The 17,603-nt window shown below is 44.4% G+C and overlaps 1 protein-coding gene across 1 annotated transcript; it reads right to left on the bottom strand.

Annotated features, from left to right (window-relative positions):
• Positions 1 to 14,380: 14,380 nt before the first annotated feature.
• Positions 14,381 to 17,013, bottom strand: LOC122482537 (elongation factor 1-alpha, oocyte form-like). The gene is made up of 7 exons (XM_043578854.1): positions 16,870 to 17,013; positions 16,514 to 16,693; positions 15,955 to 16,251; positions 15,690 to 15,840; positions 15,114 to 15,370; positions 14,718 to 14,952; positions 14,381 to 14,592 (listed from the first exon to the last, which is right to left on the bottom strand). The coding sequence occupies exons 1-7, from the start codon at positions 17,011 to 17,013 to the stop codon at positions 14,474 to 14,476; spliced, it is 1,383 nt and encodes a 460-aa protein (XP_043434789.1). The 3' UTR covers positions 14,381 to 14,473.
• Positions 17,014 to 17,603: the final 590 nt, after the last annotated feature.

The raw sequence follows: 17,603 nt of genomic DNA, 5'->3' as shown, positions 1-17,603 counted from the left end.
CTGTTTCATACTGTTTTTAATAAAGAAGATTTGGGACAGCCTAAATATCAAACAATAAATGATAACTTGGAACAAACTGGCATAAAAACTAAAACAGCCTAACAAACCAAGCAGGAACAAGTGGCTTAAAAATAGAAAATTCTAGAACAAATTTTTAGTGTTTCTTTCATTGTTTGTACTGCCCTTCCTTCCTTCCTTCCTTCCCTCTTTCCTTCCTTCCTTCCTCTTGCTCCAAACCAGTGCAAGTTCATTACATAAACAAGAAAATGAAGACAGGGAAAGAAGGGCATGAAGATCCCCTCTAGATGTCCCCAAAAACAATCACTTGTATTTTATCAGAGTATATTCTTTCAGGCCATTTTCGATCTAGATACACATCGACATGCTTTTTTAAAGGGGAATTTTTATAAATACACTTTTGGGAATTTTTTAAAATACTACCCTATGTAATACACGACTACTTTCTCACGAAAGACAGACACAATCCAAAGGTATCCCAAACAAAGCAAGGAAGGTCCCTTTCACTTTGCAACTGACAACCCCACATTTCTTCTACCTTCAAAATACCATTTCTTTAAATATGTAGGGGCATTTTTTAACACTTTATATTCAAATCATTCCCGATTGAGTGCTCTTTTGTGATCCTCCTTGATGATTGCCTTTTTACATTTTATGATCTAGCTGCCCTTCGTTGGCCCTTGGAATTCTATAAGATTCCAACACCTCTCCCCTGTCACTTTCTCCGGCTTCAGGAAATCCTGCACTGTTTGCCAAAGGCACCTGTCATTTAGTGCCCTCAGGACCTTGCACAGAATTGGCACAACGTTTCGGGAACCCACAGTCAGCTAGAGCCAGAACAGCACAGATATGGACTCCAGGGCTAGGCAGGAAGAGAATTGCACTAGAGAATATTTTTACAGGTTTTCAGTTCCTTGGTGAATACTTTCTTAGTGTGAATACCTTCTCTCGCTGCCCAGCCTAACAGTAAAGGGTTCAGATGATGAAGACTCCCTGTACATGTACAAAAATATATATGTAGATGGGAGGGAGTTATACAATGGGATCCGATTGCCCTGAAACTTGCTGTGTTTGCTTTACGATCTGTCTTAGACATCTTCACAGGCTAGTGCTGTATTTTCTTAATGGCTACATTGTTCCCATACAATGTTCATTCCATAATTTATTTAATCATGCCCTTATTGATGGACTATTTTACTGTTCAGATATTACAGATAATGCTCCCATATACATCCTTATGCCAGTGTGCACATGTGTTAGTGTTTCTGAAGGACAGATGTCTGGAACCAGAATAATTATTTATAGTTTTTTTAAGTTTATTTTTTGAGAGAGAGACAGAGAGAGCAAGCAGGGGAGGGGCAGAGAGAGAGAGAGAGAGAGAGAATCCCAAGCAGGCTTCACACTGTCAGCACAGAGTCTGATGCAGAGCTCGAACTCACAAACTGTGAGATCATGACGTGAGCTGAAACCAAGAGTCTGATGTTTAACAGACCAAGCCACCCAGGTTCTCCTCTGGAAGTAGAAGTTTGAAGTCAAAGAGTATGTCCATTTTTAAGTCTGAGCATTTCTCCTATTTTAATTGCCTCCAAAGTAGTTTCACCGAATAATAATCCTATCAATAGTTACACATAGTGTGCATAAAACTATAGAACTTTCTCTGTCAAACAAGTCTGTGGAACTGGCTTAGCATTCCAGAAGCCATGCTGCTACTCCCTAGATTCTCAGGAGATCCTAGGTTGGAGACTGCTAGGCAACTTACCACCACCATGAGAACCAACCCTGGAAGTCTCCACTTCTATAGATACTGTCACTTGTGCTACTTGTCCGCTGGCCAGGGCTCACAGAGGAGGGCTGGACTACTGGCTAAGAGCACCGAGAACTCATTCTTTCTGAGACACTAATCGTCCAGCTCTCAGACCCTACGTTAGGACATTTCCTTTTACCAAGGAAAACATAAGCAGTTTCTATAGAGACTGAATGCTGATGTCCTTATAACATCAGGCCATGCCTGAACCATCATTATTCCACAACTTTTAGCTTTGAAATTGTCTAATCTCTGTGCTATAGAAAAGCTCAAAGGAATCCTTAAAAGGTGACTTTCCATATGAGCTTGCATCAGTTGAAAGCAAAGAAGGAACATTCAGAGGAACCATAATGTGTCACTCTGGAGGCTGTTAGGGTCTACCTCCTTGCTCCTCAAATTGTGGTCCACAGACCAGCAGCATCGTTCTCACCAGTGATCTCACCAGAGATCTCCCCAGCATGTTAGAATACGGAGTCCCAGACCCATTAATGCACATTAATGTCTGGGAAGCACAGCAAGACTTTTGACTTAGACTCTAAGACACTAGCCTAGTGTGAACTTGAGTGAGTTACTTAATCACTATGTACTTTAGTTGCCTACTCTATAAGATAGGTAGGTTATAAGAAACAGGAATGCAATTCATGCAAAGAGCTTAGTACAGTGTCTGGAAAATAACAAGCACTCAAATGGTAGCCACATATTATTTTTCCTATTTTCATTCAGGTTCCACTGCGCAGAAGGGGCTTTAATCATTTCCGGGGGCCCATCTCATCTGACTACTAGAGAAACAGTTCAGTTCAGAATGATTAAAACTATTAATATAAAAGAAAAATCATTTGCGTTCAAGCTCAGGTGTTCTCTGGAGTCATGCTTTCTGAGAACACTCTTCGGCACATTATCAAGCATCTTGTTTAAATAAATGTGTCTTGCACAGATGGGGGCTTTGATGCGGACACCTATCGGTACGGAGGTTCTTCATCTTGCCCGTCTGGTCCGGGCATTTCCTAATGAAGTTGAGTCCCTGATCAATCCCGGGTCCTACTTCTTGAGGCAGAGAGTTTAAGGCTGTATCATTTTTGTGACCCAGAAAGAAATAGCATTTAACTGGGTCACAAAGGAATTCGGTGACAGGTGACAAGACCTTGGTGTGTGGGAAGACTAACAGTGGGCATGCTAGTTCTAAGTGGTCGGAAATTGGCTCTGAGAGGAATGAGATTAAAATGACCAAAAGGGCAACAACTTTGGGGACAAAACTGAAAGGCCATGATAAGATTTACCGTGTAAATAAGTCACCTAACACAGAAAAAGGCTTGGGCTCTCAGCACAAAGGGACTTTTTGCATGTCTCAGAATATAATTAATCAAGAATTCAGGGTACGAGGGAATTAGAGAAACCGTAACCTGGAGGCATGCTGCTGAATTATTCTGATTATTTTTAACAATGAGAAAATTTAATTTTCCCATCGTGTGGCATAGATTTGAAATTTGGGTAATGTGGCGAGCAACATTCCTACAGTGCAGTCAGCAAATTAAACTGTTTCTTTTGATTTGGATTTTCCAGCAAAAATCAGGATCACGTGATTGAATCTGAATCACGGAAATGATTGTCAGAGCTGGAAAATACTTGAGAGAAAAATGTACAGATTACAATTGATTCTTGAGTCTTAACACTAAGCTGCCCTTTGTAATTAGTGTGAGTGTGTGTGTGTGTGTGTGTGAGTGAATCTATTGCATTATTTGATGTTATGTACTGGGATCAGGGAGATGAATAAATTATTCCTATATATATAATGGAGGCAAGGTCAAATTACCAACAAATTACATTTTCTTTGACAGGAAGAGGCTGTCAACACTTTTTAGTCTCCAATTAGTACTCATAGAGTTAAAAATGAAGAGCTGAATTCACTTTTTGATGAACCCAGCATTCACAGAAGACAGGCTGCAACCCACTGCTCTTGAATTACCCATTTTTCACATTATTTCAGGCATTGCTTATTTAAATATTTCCAAGTGTACTTTTCATGCTTTTTATTAGCACATCAGTTATTCAATACGCATTTGCAGACCATTACGGTAATTTTCCAAATATCTATTGCCTCATTTTGTACCTGTAATATCCCTACTTTAATTGTGCTCTCAAAATTTCTGAGGGCCCCACCCAAAGCATGGTTTTGGTTTCAGAGAGACTCGGTGTGACTTCCTCTGTTGTGGGTTGAATTGTGTTCCCTAAAAAGCTATGTTAAAGTCCTAGCTTTGGGAGCCTGTGAAAGTGACCTTATTTGCAAATAGGCTCATGGCAGATATAAGCAAGTTAAAATGAAGCAATACTGGATTCAGTGGCCCCTATTCCGATATAACAATTGTCTTCATAAGAAGAGGAAAACAGACACAGACACACACACAAGGGAACATGCATCTGAAGGTGGGGAGAGACTGAAGTGCCAGGTCTCAAGCCAAGAAGCCGAAGGATTGTCAGAACGACCAGAAACTAGAAGAGAGGGTCAGAACAGATTTTCCCTCAGAAATTCCAGGACAAGGGGCACCTGGGTGGCTCAGTCAGTTAAGCCTTCAACACTTGATCTCAGCTCAGGTCTTGGTCTCAGGGTCGTGAGTTCAAGCCCAGAGTTGAACTTCATGCTGGGCATGAAGCCTACTTAGAAAGAAAGAAAGAAAGAAAGAAAGGAAAGGAAAGAAAAAAGAAAAGAAAAGAAAAGAAAAGAAAAGAAAAGAAAAGAAAAGAAAAAGAAACTCCAGAAGAAACTAAGTCTGCTGACCCTTAGATTTTGAAAACTCATGTTAACAAACCATATCTGCCTTGAAGAACTGGGGCAGCATTTAAATGAGATCCCTCTACTAGGTGCCGATAGAAGTGTTGTGCACGCTGATTCTAGCTTCAGTTCAAGGAAGCCTAGACAAGGGGCACCTGGGTGACTCGGTTAAGCGTCAGACTTCGGCTCAGGTCATGATCTTACGGTTGGTGGGTTCGAACCCCATGTTGAGCTCTGTGCTGACAGCTCAGAGCCTGGAGCCTGCTTGGGATTCTGTTTCTCCCTCTCTCTCTGCTCCTCCCCTACTGGTGCACATGTGCACACGCGCTCTCTCTCTCTCAAAAATAAATACACATTTAGAAAAAAAAAAAAATTAAGGAGGCCTAGACGTTAAGAAACAAGCCCAGCAAAGATAAACAACTCTGTCTTCTTCAGAAAAAAAGATCTCACCTGTTTTTCCATTTTGATTGACATTTTTTTGACTGACAAGCAACAAAAGCAATACTAAATAAGCTTTTGTTGGGGGAGAGGAGAACTCCCCATACTTCTACAACCCTAGTGATTTCTGTTTTTATTTTCCATTTATTTTCTTTTCCATTATTACTTTACAGTAATACAGTAATTCAGCCATTCATTTGCATAATTTTTTGCAGCTGTAATCACAGTGTTGACATCATTTTTGTATTCATATCCTATTCTTTCATTCTGTGTATTTAGATATTTTTCTTGCTTTTACAAAGTTATCGTATTTAACTTTTCATGATTTGCTTTCTTTTTTATTTTTCTTTTTGACTTGCTTTCTGTATATTTGAGGGCCATTGATGAGTTCAAGGAAGATAGAGCTTCTAAGTTTGGAGACCAAATGGGGGAGGAGATGGGGATCCTTCACCTGAACCCCCTTCCCCTGGACATCCCCAGATGGTGGGCCTGTCCACTAGGGTGGGAGGGTCTTAGAGAATGAGAGGACTTGGGAGACCTGGAGACTAGGGCCTAGCCCCTGTTGGTCACAAGGAATGGATGCCTTCCAAATCTACATACCTTTTCTCCAGAGGAATTGGCTCATGTGGCTGTGGAGGTTTGGTGGGTCCAAAGTCTTATGAGGTGGGGTAGGATAGGCCAGGAGCCTGAAGACTCAGGGAAGAGTTGCTGTGCAAGTCCAAATGCAATTGGCTGACAGAATTCCTTCTTACTCTGGGGAGATAAGTCTTTGTTCTATTAAGGCTTTCTACTGGTTAGATGAGACCCACCCATATTATGGACTGTAATCTACTTTAGTCAAAGTCCACTGATTTAAATGTTAATCTTATCCAAAAACACCTTCAGTAAATAGCATTTGAAGGGTGCCTAGCTGGCTCAGTCAGTAGAACATGCAACTCTTGATCTTGGGGTTGTGAGTTCAAGCCCCACATTGAGTGCAGAGATCACTTAAAAACAAAATCTCTAAAGGGGTGCCTGGGTGGTTCAGTCAGTTAAGCATCTGACTCGATTTCAGCTCAGGTCATGATCTCATGGTTCATGGGTTTGAGCACCACATGAGGCTTTGCGCTGGCAGTGTGGAGCCTGCTGGGGATTCTCAATCTCTATCTCTCTCTCTCTACTCCTTCCCCCAATTGTGTGCCCTGTCTCTGTCAAAATAAATGAATAAATTTAAAAAAATAAAAATAAAATTGGGGTGCCTGGGTGGCTCAGAGCCTGGATCCTGCTTCTGATTCTGTGTCTCCCTCTCTCTCTACCCCTCCCCTGCTCACACTCTCCGTCTTTCAAAAATAAATAAATGTAAAAAAAAATAATAAAAAAATAAAAATGTAAAAAAATAATAAAATCTTTAAAATAGAAAAGAATATTTTGCCAAAATAATGTTTGACCAAAAATATTTTTATTTTAAGTAATCTATACATGTTTTAAATCAGAAGATGAAGAAAGCTAAACTCTTTCTTATTCCCAACATAACTTCCCCGATATATAATAATATACAATAATGATCTCAAATGTAATCGTTTGGTGCATATCCTTCCAGCCTTTTTTCTATAATGAAGTGTAAATATAAATGTGTGAAATTTGTTATACAAATATGGGATCCAACTGTTCTGAAACTCGCCTTTTCTACTTCACGGGAGTCCTTGGATTCCTTCCTGTAATCAATACATTGTTTTAGCAGCTGTGTAATATGTATGGAAGCACCTTAATTTACTCTTATTGATGGTCCTCTTATTGATGGATATGTGGCATAATTTGCAGTTTGGAACTGTCACAAACAACACTGTAGTGTATGTTGCGGAACATATCTTAGCAACCCTGTGCAAGTATATTGTACAATAGAGATCTAATAGTGAAATTATCATATCAAAGCATATACCCATTTTAGATATTGCTGGATATTGTCAAATAGATGGTTAAGAAGTGTTTGTGGAGTTGAAAGACTCAGAGTTCTAAAGCAAAGACAGCAGAGAATGAAAGGAGAGAGGAAAGGAAGGGGAAGAAAAGAAGAGAGATTGGAAGAGACACAGACAATGTTTTGATACCGATTACATTTGGCCGAGCTGGTGCTGTAGACAGTACATTGTGTCCATGAGGTAGACTCTAAGAAGACAGGGGTCTTTTGTCATTGATACAACCCAACAGAGCCTGATAAAAAGAAGATGCCGGATAGATAAATATTTGTTGAATAAATGGTACAAAGAAAATCAAGACCCACTGAGTTTAAGTGAAATAAGACATGAAAAGTATGTTGTATGTCTTACGCCCTCAGTACATGGTGGCTGCCTCTATAATAGCAGATACTAAATTATGCTGTCACTAAGCATTGGAAGAGTAAGTGTTTTTCTAAATATTTTATCTAGTTTTGAAGGAGTGCAAGTGGGGGAGGGGCAGTGAGAAAGGGATACAGAGGATCTAAAGTGGGCTCTGTGCTGACAGCAGCGTGCCCCATGCAGGGCTTGAGTTCACGAACCGTGAGATCATGACCTGAGTCAAAGTCAGACATTCAACCGACTGAGCCACCCAGGTGCCCCTACATATTGGAATGGTGAGTAAACCCCAGTATGATGCCTGCGGAGCAAGTGACTTCCCATTGCCTCATAGAGGGTGTCCTTGGCTGAGGGACATCATCTAGAAAAAGTAGGATTCGGCCTCTATGCTTGGATTGAAAGTCACACAAGGACAGGCTCAAATACCCGAGAGCAGCCTATTTGGGAGTAAGCAAGGCAAGGGATCCTCAAAGACTTGAGTGTGGTCTCAGCCTCCATTTTTCACTGAGGCTCTGGTTGCCAGCTTTATGTGGCGTAAAGGGAGGAACACAAATGTTTTCTTGTGTACGATCTCTCCTCTTACAATGAACACCCCAGTGTTCGTCACAGTATGAGAAGAAAGTGGCTCAGCCGCTGTGCGGGGTGTGCCCCACACCCTGGAGCTGCGGCAATTACACCATTTCGGATAATTGTCTTGTAATTGCTGCTGTGATTTAAAATCTAACGCTATCCTCCAATTGTTCTGATGTCTTCTCATGAATAATGCAATCGTCTCGGGAGCCCTCCGCCAGTTTCTCATTTAGATTGGCCCTGTGTTTGAGTTATGCACCATTGTCTCACACACCATTGTCTCTCAAAACTAATGTGGCAGAGACAATACAGGAAATAATTAGGACTTGGCTAATTACGGGAAATGGGAATGTAAGTGAGGAAGGTATGAAGTTCTTCCTCTGAAAATATTTTCCACCCCCACTTGGCCTCTGGGTAAATAAGAGGAGGGCAGATTTCTCTTTGAGGGCCTACTGCTATTTCCGAATGCTGGCCATGCTCCTTCTGTCTGATATGGTAAGAGCTTTCTTTTTGGAACGGAAGGAAAACAGATTTCTCCGTAGGGTGACTTCTCTCCATGGCACTGTGTTGTCATCAAATGCAAACAGCTCTGTAAACATGAGCCGGCACATCTCCCTACAATGCCAAAATACCAATTGTTTCAATGAATGGGCAATGACAGCTTGGATTTCTGTTTCTGGAATCTGGGCCTTGGTTTAATAGAACCAGAAGGAATCAATTGTGTTCAGACAAATGACAATTGGGTCATTTTAGAATTTCAATTTAGCTTCCACCAAGGGAAGGGACCATCTCAGTCTGGTAGAGTCTTGATCACTTATTTCCATGTCAATGACATGATGCCCTCACTATGAGGCCCTCTCAGCCCTAATGAAAGTGGCAGGGTACCTCGACCACCTCCCAGCAAATGGAAGTAATCAGGTCATGTGTAGTCACTGTGGGGCTTCTCATGTTAGGGCCCAACGTGAGTATCTCAGTCAGTTCAAAGCCTGCATTTCTCATTTAGAAGAAAAGCATTCACATGAGCACTTTATGGCTACTCTCTGCCTTCATCACTTCAAGGCCTGCCCACCTTAGCATTCCCAATCTGCACACCGGCATACTGCCCTCCTGCTCCCCTCTGGGCCTTTGTACATGCCGTTTTGTTTTTTCAGGTCAGTACAGTATTTTCAAGAAGTTTTTTTTTTTTTGATTCCCCAATCTCTGTTGTTGCCCTTATGTTCTTCCATAGCCTCCCGAAGTTAGCCATATCATAGATTTCTCGCATCATATTATAGTTTTCTATTTACTTATTCTCCTTGCCAGACTATGACATGGGTGGGCAGGACTAAGTGTTCCATCCAGCTCGGCCATGTTTGTCTTCAATGAACATCTGGTAAAAGACAAGATGAGTAAAGAAATACATGGGCTGGGTTAGGCAGCATGACCTCCCAGGAAAGGGGGTGCCCAAGGACTTCAGAGTGTTCTGATGTGATTTGTGGTCTGTAGGATAGTTTTATTCTACAGAGTAGAGGTGGCTGTTTAATGTCTGAAGGAACCTAATTGGGGCTGCACACGCTAGAAATGGTTATTTAATGTTTGATCAGTACTCCGAAGCCCCCACGGCAGATGGCAGTGGTTGGAGGGCAGGGGAAATGGCTCTTACCAGGAGCCTCAGGCAAGTCAGGCTCACCCTTATCTATCTCCAGTTAGCACCAGAGTTTGTTGTTTGTCGTAAGGGAGTTTAGTGAAGATTTTTCAGTGGTGAAACCGGTAGAGCTGATGTAGAAGTTGACAGGAGCTATTACCTAGGCACCTTCCTGGATGAACAGGTGAGCCCAACAGCCTCTACCCTTTGAAGTGGCAGCCAGGGCCTAGGGACTCTATCCTATATTGAGTCATTTTCGGGGGATTCTGTCCCCCACTAAAAGCCTAGCTGAAGCCTACTGCCTGCGTGCAAGGTGCTTGTCAGGAAAGACAAGGACAGATTGCTGGCGCTTCACTGTAAGGCAGGCACGCATGCCTGTTCGATGCCTGCTAACAGGTGTATGTGCGGGAGAATTCCGTGCAAGGCCTGCTCCATTGTACCAACCTGTCTCAGGACCAGGCGCGGGGAAATCCAACAAGGGGAGGCCCCCCATACCTGCCAAAAAAGAACCGAATAACTGTGACTGACCAATTATTACATCCATTTGCAACTTTGTGTTAAGGACTAAATGAGGGGGTCCTAGACCAGGAGGCTTACTCTGCAGGTACAACGCCGGAGCTCTCACATACTGGTGCACTGCTACAGCCAGGGTCAGGCGCAAAGCCTCAGCCAGCTCTGGCAGTGCTCACAGAAGCGCTTTTGGGGTTTCTAGCGGGACGAGGTTCCCTCTACGACCCGCGTCATTTCCTGCCACCTCAGTGAGGAATTACTGAATAGGGAACATAACATAGTACTTGCGAGGGTTCATCATGATATTTTTAGTTTTCTTTTTAAACTGATTTTTTTAAGGCATTCTTGAGAAACAAGCATGATTATTCTTGAGAACTGAGAGTAAATTGGCATCCACAGTCATTCACTTCTTTCAACAGACAGGTTGACACTCATTCATTCACTATTCAACAAGTACTTCTTGAGTACGTATCAGGGACCCACACGCTGGAAAGTTGCAACTTGAGCTCCCTGATCACTTGAAGCAAAGCTGCAGTTGTGATTCATAGAATTCTTAATAAAGACTTCGAAGGACAGAAAGGACTGGCCATTTTGCACAGGCAGCAGGAGGGGGTGGGCGATCTGCATTCTATCTCCATAGCACCTTCTGAACACGTCTGGCTTCCCCAAGCCAGGCGGGGTGGTCTTTGATGACACTGACAAGCTTGAGGTGCTCCAAAGCTTGGTCCAGGTCCCATTAAGCAGATTTGTGCTGACAACAGCTGGCATTTGACAGGTTTCTCAGCCTGCAGACAGGTGACTTTCTTGATGCCTGATGCAGTGACAGCTCTGATAGGCCATCCTGTTATTTCCAGGTTTGTGCCGGGCCTGGGGTTTCCCTGGGTATTTGCACTTGAGAGGGAACCAACTTGACAGACATGGACAGGTAACGTTATTGATCGGTGAGAAGAGGCCACTACACTCTTAGTCTAAATCTTGGACATCAAAGTCTCAGGGAAGGGCAGGAAGTAATATTCCCAACCTGGCTTCAGAAAGGGCTCCATAGGAAGAAGTAAAACTTTCACTGTTTGCAGGTGACATGACACTATATATAGAAAACTCTCAAGACTCCACCCAAAACTACTAGAACCAATCGATGAATTCAGTAAGGTCATAGGATACAAAGTTAATACGTGGAAATCTGTTGCGTTTCTGTACACTAATAATGAAGCAGCAGAAAGAGAAAGCAAGAGAAGAATCCCATTTACCATTGCAACAAAAATAATAAAATACTTAGGAATAAACTTAACCAAAGAGGTGAAAGGCCTGTAGTCTGAAAACTATACTGATGAAAGAAATTGAAGATGACACTAACAAATGGAAAGATATTCCATGCTCATGGATTAGAAGAACAAATATCATTAAAATGTCCATACGACCCAAAGCAATCTACGTATTTAATGCAATCCCTATCAAAATACCAGCACCATTTTTTTTTCACAGAGCTAGAACAAACAATCCTAAAATGTGTATGGAACAAAAGACTCTAAATAGCCAAAGCAATCTTGAAAAAGAAGAACACTGCAAATATCACAATCCCAGATTTCAAGATATACTCCTCAGCAAATGGTGTTGGGAAAACTGGACAGCGACATGCAGAAAAATGAACCCAGACCACTTTCTTACACCACACACAAAAATAAGCTCAAAATGGATTAAAGACCTAAATGTGAGACCTAAAAGCATAAAAGTATTAGAAGAGAGCACAGGCAGTAATTTCTCATATCAACCAAAGCAACTTCTTTCCAGAGCTGTCTCCTGAGGAAGGGAAACAAAAGCAAAAGTAAACTACTGAGAATAGCTATATGTATAGATGGACATCTATGGCTTCTGAGCAGCAAAGGAAACAATCAACAAAACTAAAAGACAACCTACTGAATGGGAGAAGGGGAGAAGATGTTTGCAAATGACATCTCTGATAAGGAGTTAGTATCCAAAATCTATAAAGAACTTCTATAACTCAACACCCAAAAACACAAATAATGCAATTTAAAAAATGGGCAGAAGACATAGATATTTCATTTCTCTAAAGATGACATCCAGATGGCCAAAAGACATGTGAAAAGATGCTCAACATCACTCATCATCAGGGAAATGCAAGTCAAAACCACAATGAGATATCACCTCACACCCATCAGAGTAACTAAAATCAAAAACACAAGAAACAACTGGTATTGGTGAGGATGTGGAGAAAAAGGAACTCTTGTGCACGGTTGGTGGGAACGCAAACTGGTGCAGCCACTGTGGAAGACAGTATAGAGATTCCTCAAAAAGTTAAAAATAGAACTGCCATGCGATCCAGTAATTCTATACTGGCTATTTACTCAAATATGAAAACACTAATTCAAAAAGATACATGTACCCCTGTTTATAGCAGCATCATTTACAATAGCCAAGTTATGAAAGCAGCCCAACTGTCCATTGATAGATAAATAAAGATGTGGTATTTATATGCGATAGAATACTACTCAGTCATAAAAAAAAAAAGAATGAAATCTTGCCACTTGCAACAACATGGATGGATCTAGAGTTTAATGCTACGTGAAGAAAGTCAATCAGAGAAGGTATTAAATCTCACTCATATATGAAATTTAAGAAACAAAATGAACCAAGAAAAGGGAAAAACCAAGAAACAGCCTGTAAACTATAGAGAACAAACCAATGGCTACCAGAGGGGAGGTAGGTGGGTAGATGGGTGAAACAGGTGAAGGGGATTAAGAACACCCTTACTGAGTACTGAGTACCATCGAGTAATGTATAGAATTGTTGAATCATGACATTGTACACCTGAAATACAACATTGTATGTTAACTATACTGTAATTTAAGCTGTTAAAAAAAAAAAAAAAAAGGACTCTACAGTCTTTTCCAGGCCCTGACACGTTTTACGAGCACTCTCCACGTTTGTAAGACTAATGGTTTTTCCGATAAAGGATTGATTGCAATCACACAGTTGATGATTTCCTTCTAGCAGGCAGGGTCCACATGCCTATCCTGGAATCTCCAAGTGGATGCTTATGGGCAAGGAGTTGTACTTCCATGTCTGGAGGACTCCCCCCCTGACTATCTTAGCCTCTCCCTTCTCTTCACACCAGCATCTTAGCTGGCAATCCACCTCTACTTCTCATAGAAGCTCTACCATTCTAATCCCTCAGGCCAAAAACCCAGATGTCAACTGACTTCCCCTCTGCATACCGTCCACTCAATTTTTAGAAATGCATCAGCTTGTAAGTACTTTTAGAACCTTTACAAAATACTTCCAGAATTTACCACTTAACCCCATGATTACCAGCCTGGTCCAAGTCACCACCTTGTTTGCATTGTTGGAATATAGCCTTTACTGTGTGTCTTTCGTGGTCTACTCCCCAGCTCTACCATTCACCATTTGATAGTTGCCTCTGCCTCTAACTAGGTCAAGTCCATGGGGTGAGAGCAGCATCTCACATACGGGAAGGGCCACTATATAATAAATGGATAAAGAACGTACCACTGGCAGACCTTGGGGACCTGACTCCCAGCAAATGTTGAAAAGAACACATAATTTAGCTTAAGGTCCATGAGATGTTATCCTGTTGCGTTCATGAAGTTAGGAAGCAAAGACCACAGAACTATATCCCTTCACTCCTTGCCCTCTAGGCATATTAATATTGACCTGACCCAGACTAACGTGTTGGGCAGCAGCTTGAGCCCAAGCTTCCAAGGGAGCAGCTTGGGGGTTCCCACCCCATTCTTGGCCGAGTGATCTTGATGTTTACTCTTCTCTCAGGATTCTGGGTAATAAAGCCACTAGTACCAGGAACCACACAGCAGTGCTGGACTGACCCACTGGCACTGGGATCCTGTCCTACGCCATTGTTAAGTGTACTTTTCACATCCCAGAACAATTCAACTTCCCCACAGGGAGAACAGGTCAGAAGCGATTAAGTTTGAGGGAAATGAGAAAGGACAGGATGGAGCCCTGCCTGAGAATGAGGGACAGGACCCTGAATCATCTTCACAACCCAGGGCGTAAGTGCTTTGAAGCCGGTGGGCACTATCTTTTTTTACTGTTTGAGAGAGAGAGAGAGAGAGAACAAGTTGGGGAGGGGCAGAGAGGGAGAGAGGATCCCAAGCAGCTGAGAATCCGCGCTTGTCAGCGAGCCCAACACGGGGCTCCGATCTCATGAACTGTGAGCTGAAACAGTCAAACGCTTAATCGACTGAGCCTCTCAGGTGTCCTGGAAGTCAATGGGCCTTAAACTATAGTTCATTCGTGTACCTAGAACTTCCTTGTTTACCTCCTCAGAAGAAACCAGGAGCCAGGACAGCTACTTCAGTTTTATTAATCTCATTCGGTAAATACATAGAATTTTCAGTAGCTTTTATAGTGGAAGATTGCTGAGGAAACCGCATGCCTCACTTCTTGCTGGCCTTTGCCGCTGACTTGGTGACCTTGCCAGCAGATGACTTCTTATCCACAGCCTTAATAACTCCCACGGCCACTGTTTGTCTCATGTCCCGCACGGCAAAACGGCCTGGAAGAGGGATGAAGAATGAGGTTTCTGGAAAGTGATATGTAAGAAAATGCTCTTTAGTCTGTACCCTGCCCACAGGAGATAAAAGCTTTCTTCCTAAGACTCCGTAGCAATCCCTGGCTCACCTAGAGGTGGGTACTCTGAGAAGGTCTCCACGCACATAGCCTTGCTGGGGACCATCTGAACAATGGCTGCGTCACCCGACTTCAGGGCCTTGGGGTTGTCCTCGAGTTTCTTGCCTGAGCGCCGGTCAATCTTTTCCTTCAGTTCAGCAAACTTGCAGGAGACGTGAACTGTATGGCAGTCCAGCACTGGGGTATAGCCAGCATGGATCTGCCCGGGGTGATTCAAGATAATCACCTGGCACGAGAGCAGGACAGAATTTGTAAGAAATATGGCACATGATCTGGGGCCACATCTTCATGAACCTGGGGCCTACGAAACCAGAGCTGATCCGTAAGGTAAGAAGTATTCCCACCAATGCCAGTGCCCTTAAGGTTCTTGGCGTCCTGGGCACTCACCTGTGCCACAAAGCTGGCAGCCTCCATGGGGGGATCATTTTTGCTGTCTCCAGCCACATATCCACGGCGTATATCCTTTACGGACACATTCTTCACGTTGAAGCCCACGTTGTCACCGGGCAGGGCCTCAGACAGGGCCTCATGATGCATCTCCACAGACTTGACCTCTGTGGTGAGGTTTGTGGGGGCAAAGGTGACCACCATCCCAGGTTTCAGGAAGCCGGTCTCTACACGGCCCACAGGCACAGTGCCAATGCCTATCCAAGGGAAGGGAAATCAGAGCTGTCCCACACACCTCTCCCTGCCTTGAACAGGCTTCTTGGGGGGTCCCTTGGTTCTGCATTCGAGGACAAAGGGCCACCTGTGGAACTAGAATGACACACTGCACGGATCATGAGCTATTTAAACTACCTATGGCATTAGCTGGAAAGGCTGGGTGCCTTTGCACGTTGTCCTAGCTCAGAAGCTGTGGATTAAGTCAGGATTTGAACCCTGGCAGTCAGACACCAGAGCTCATTCCTAACTTCCCAATTGCAGAGTGAAAGGTCTCCTCTCCGCCCCACCCAGCCCCTTCACCTCCAATCTTGTACACGTCCTGCAGAGGGAGCCTCAGGGGCTTGTTGACTGGGCGAGTGGGCGGGAGGATGGCATCCAGAGCTTCCAGCAGAGTCACCCCGGTGGCATTTCCTTCCTTCCGTTCCACCTTCCAGCCCTTGAACCAGGGCATCTGCCGAGAGGTAGAGCGCACGTGAGTCTGGGGCACAGGTCCCGGAGCGCCCCCTCCAGGACTGACTACACCTTGCTCCGCCCCCCACCCTCACCCCCCCAAACCCGCACTCACGTTGCCGCTGGGCTCCAGCATGTTGTCGCCGTGCCAGCCGGAGATGGGCACGAAGGCCACGGTGGCTGGGTTGTAGCCGATCTTCTTGATGTAGGCGCTCACTTCCTTGGTGATCTCCTGGAAGCGTGTGGCGCTGTAGGCGGGCTCGGTGGAGTCCATCTTGTTGACCGCCACGATGAGCTGCTTCACGCCCAGCGTGTAGGCCAGCAGCACGTGCTCGCGGGTCTGTCCGTTCTTGGAGATGCCAGCTTCAAACTCGCCCACGCCGCCCGCCACGATGAGCACGGCGCAGTCGGCCTGCAGGCGGGACAAGGGGCTGGGGCAGGGGGCCTCAGACGGGGCCGGGAAGCCGGCTGGCGCTCGGCAGGCCCAGATCCCTTTGTAAAGCTGAGGGGCGTGCCCCCAGAAACTTACAAAAAAGGCCCCACAGGGATTCATGGACTTTCCTGCACCACCCCAGGTCCTGCCTCCCAGTGAAACTCTCATCTACTCCCACAAATGAGCTTTTAGTTCCTCCTTCCAGGAGCCCAAGGAGGCTCCTGAGGGCGTACTACTTTACCTGGGATGTGCCAGTTATCATGTTCTTGATGAAGTCCCTGTGGCCTGGGGCATCGATGATGGTGATGTAGAACTTGTTAGTCTCAAACTTCCACAGGGAGATGTCGATGGTGATGCCACGCTCTCTCTCCGCCTTCAGCTTGTCCAGCACCCAAGCATATTTGAAGGAGCCCTTGCCCATCTGGGGAAGGGGAGGGGAGGATAGTGCATTGATGGTGAGCAGAACCGTTTATTACAGCCAACTTCAGGGCACCTTAGACCGCAGAGTGCACCCTGCTTTCTGCACTCTGCAACCTAGACGCCCCCACCCCCGCCGCGAAGGGGGACAGCCACTCCTACACACAATAGGCACCTTACCTCAGCTGCCTCCTTCTCGAACTTCTCGATGGTTCTCTTATCGATACCCCCACACTTGTAGATGAGATGCCCGGTAGTGGTGGACTTGCCAGAGTCCACGTGGCCGATGACAACAATATTGACATGGGTCTTCTCTTTGCCCATGGTGCGGCTTCACTAGTCACTACTGGACAGACCGTGGGAGTGGGTGAGGCCAAGGTATTCCGAGCCTGCCTCCTTCCTTTATTTCCCTCCATTCTGCTTGGGTCCAACACCCCTTTCCACGTCAGTCCCTAGTCCAGAGTTTAAGACATGGCAGGCATAAACTGCAAAGTAAAACTAACCTACCCAGGCTCACATGGTGGGACTAGTCCCAGGGCCCTGGTGGGCACTTCCAAGAAGTCCTAGCTCATCCTTCCTCCTCAATGAGCCTTCCCCAAATGGCCAGGGCTCAACCAACCCCTCCTCCCCAACTCCCTCCTTCATCTGATTCACTTCTAACGGAAAAGACCCCGACGCTCTGTAGTTTGTTTGTTCCTTACAAGAACTCACCTCTAAAGAAAAAGAAGCAAACTAGATCCAAAGACCAGCAAGAGCTACAGCAGCTGTGACGATACCCAACGTCTTGCCTCTTGCTTTTATAAAGGTAGCACTGGACCCTCCTCCTTCTGGTTCCCACCAAATCCAAAACCAGAGCCAAGGGTTTAAAAAATGCCACTCCCTAACCCCAGTCCCAATTTAGAAGACTCCTATCT

This window comes from Prionailurus bengalensis, chromosome D1 (genome assembly GCF_016509475.1).
Source record: "Prionailurus bengalensis isolate Pbe53 chromosome D1, Fcat_Pben_1.1_paternal_pri, whole genome shotgun sequence".
NCBI lineage: Eukaryota > Metazoa > Chordata > Mammalia > Carnivora > Felidae > Prionailurus > Prionailurus bengalensis.
Note: the sequence above shows the minus strand (reverse complement) of the source record. Positions and strands in the feature narration are given on the sequence as shown.

Coding starts and splice junctions, on each gene's coding strand:
- LOC122482537 (XM_043578854.1), bottom strand. CDS start 17,013: ATGGGCAAAGAGAAGACCCATGTCAATATTGTTGTCATCGGCCACGTG. Junction 15,841..15,954: donor TGCTGGAGCCCAGCGGCAAC/GTGAGTGCGGGT, acceptor ACCTCTCGGCAG/ATGCCCTGGTTCAAGGGCTG. Junction 14,953..15,113: donor CTGCCAGCTTTGTGGCACAG/GTGAGTGCCCAG, acceptor CTCTCGTGCCAG/GTGATTATCTTGAATCACCC.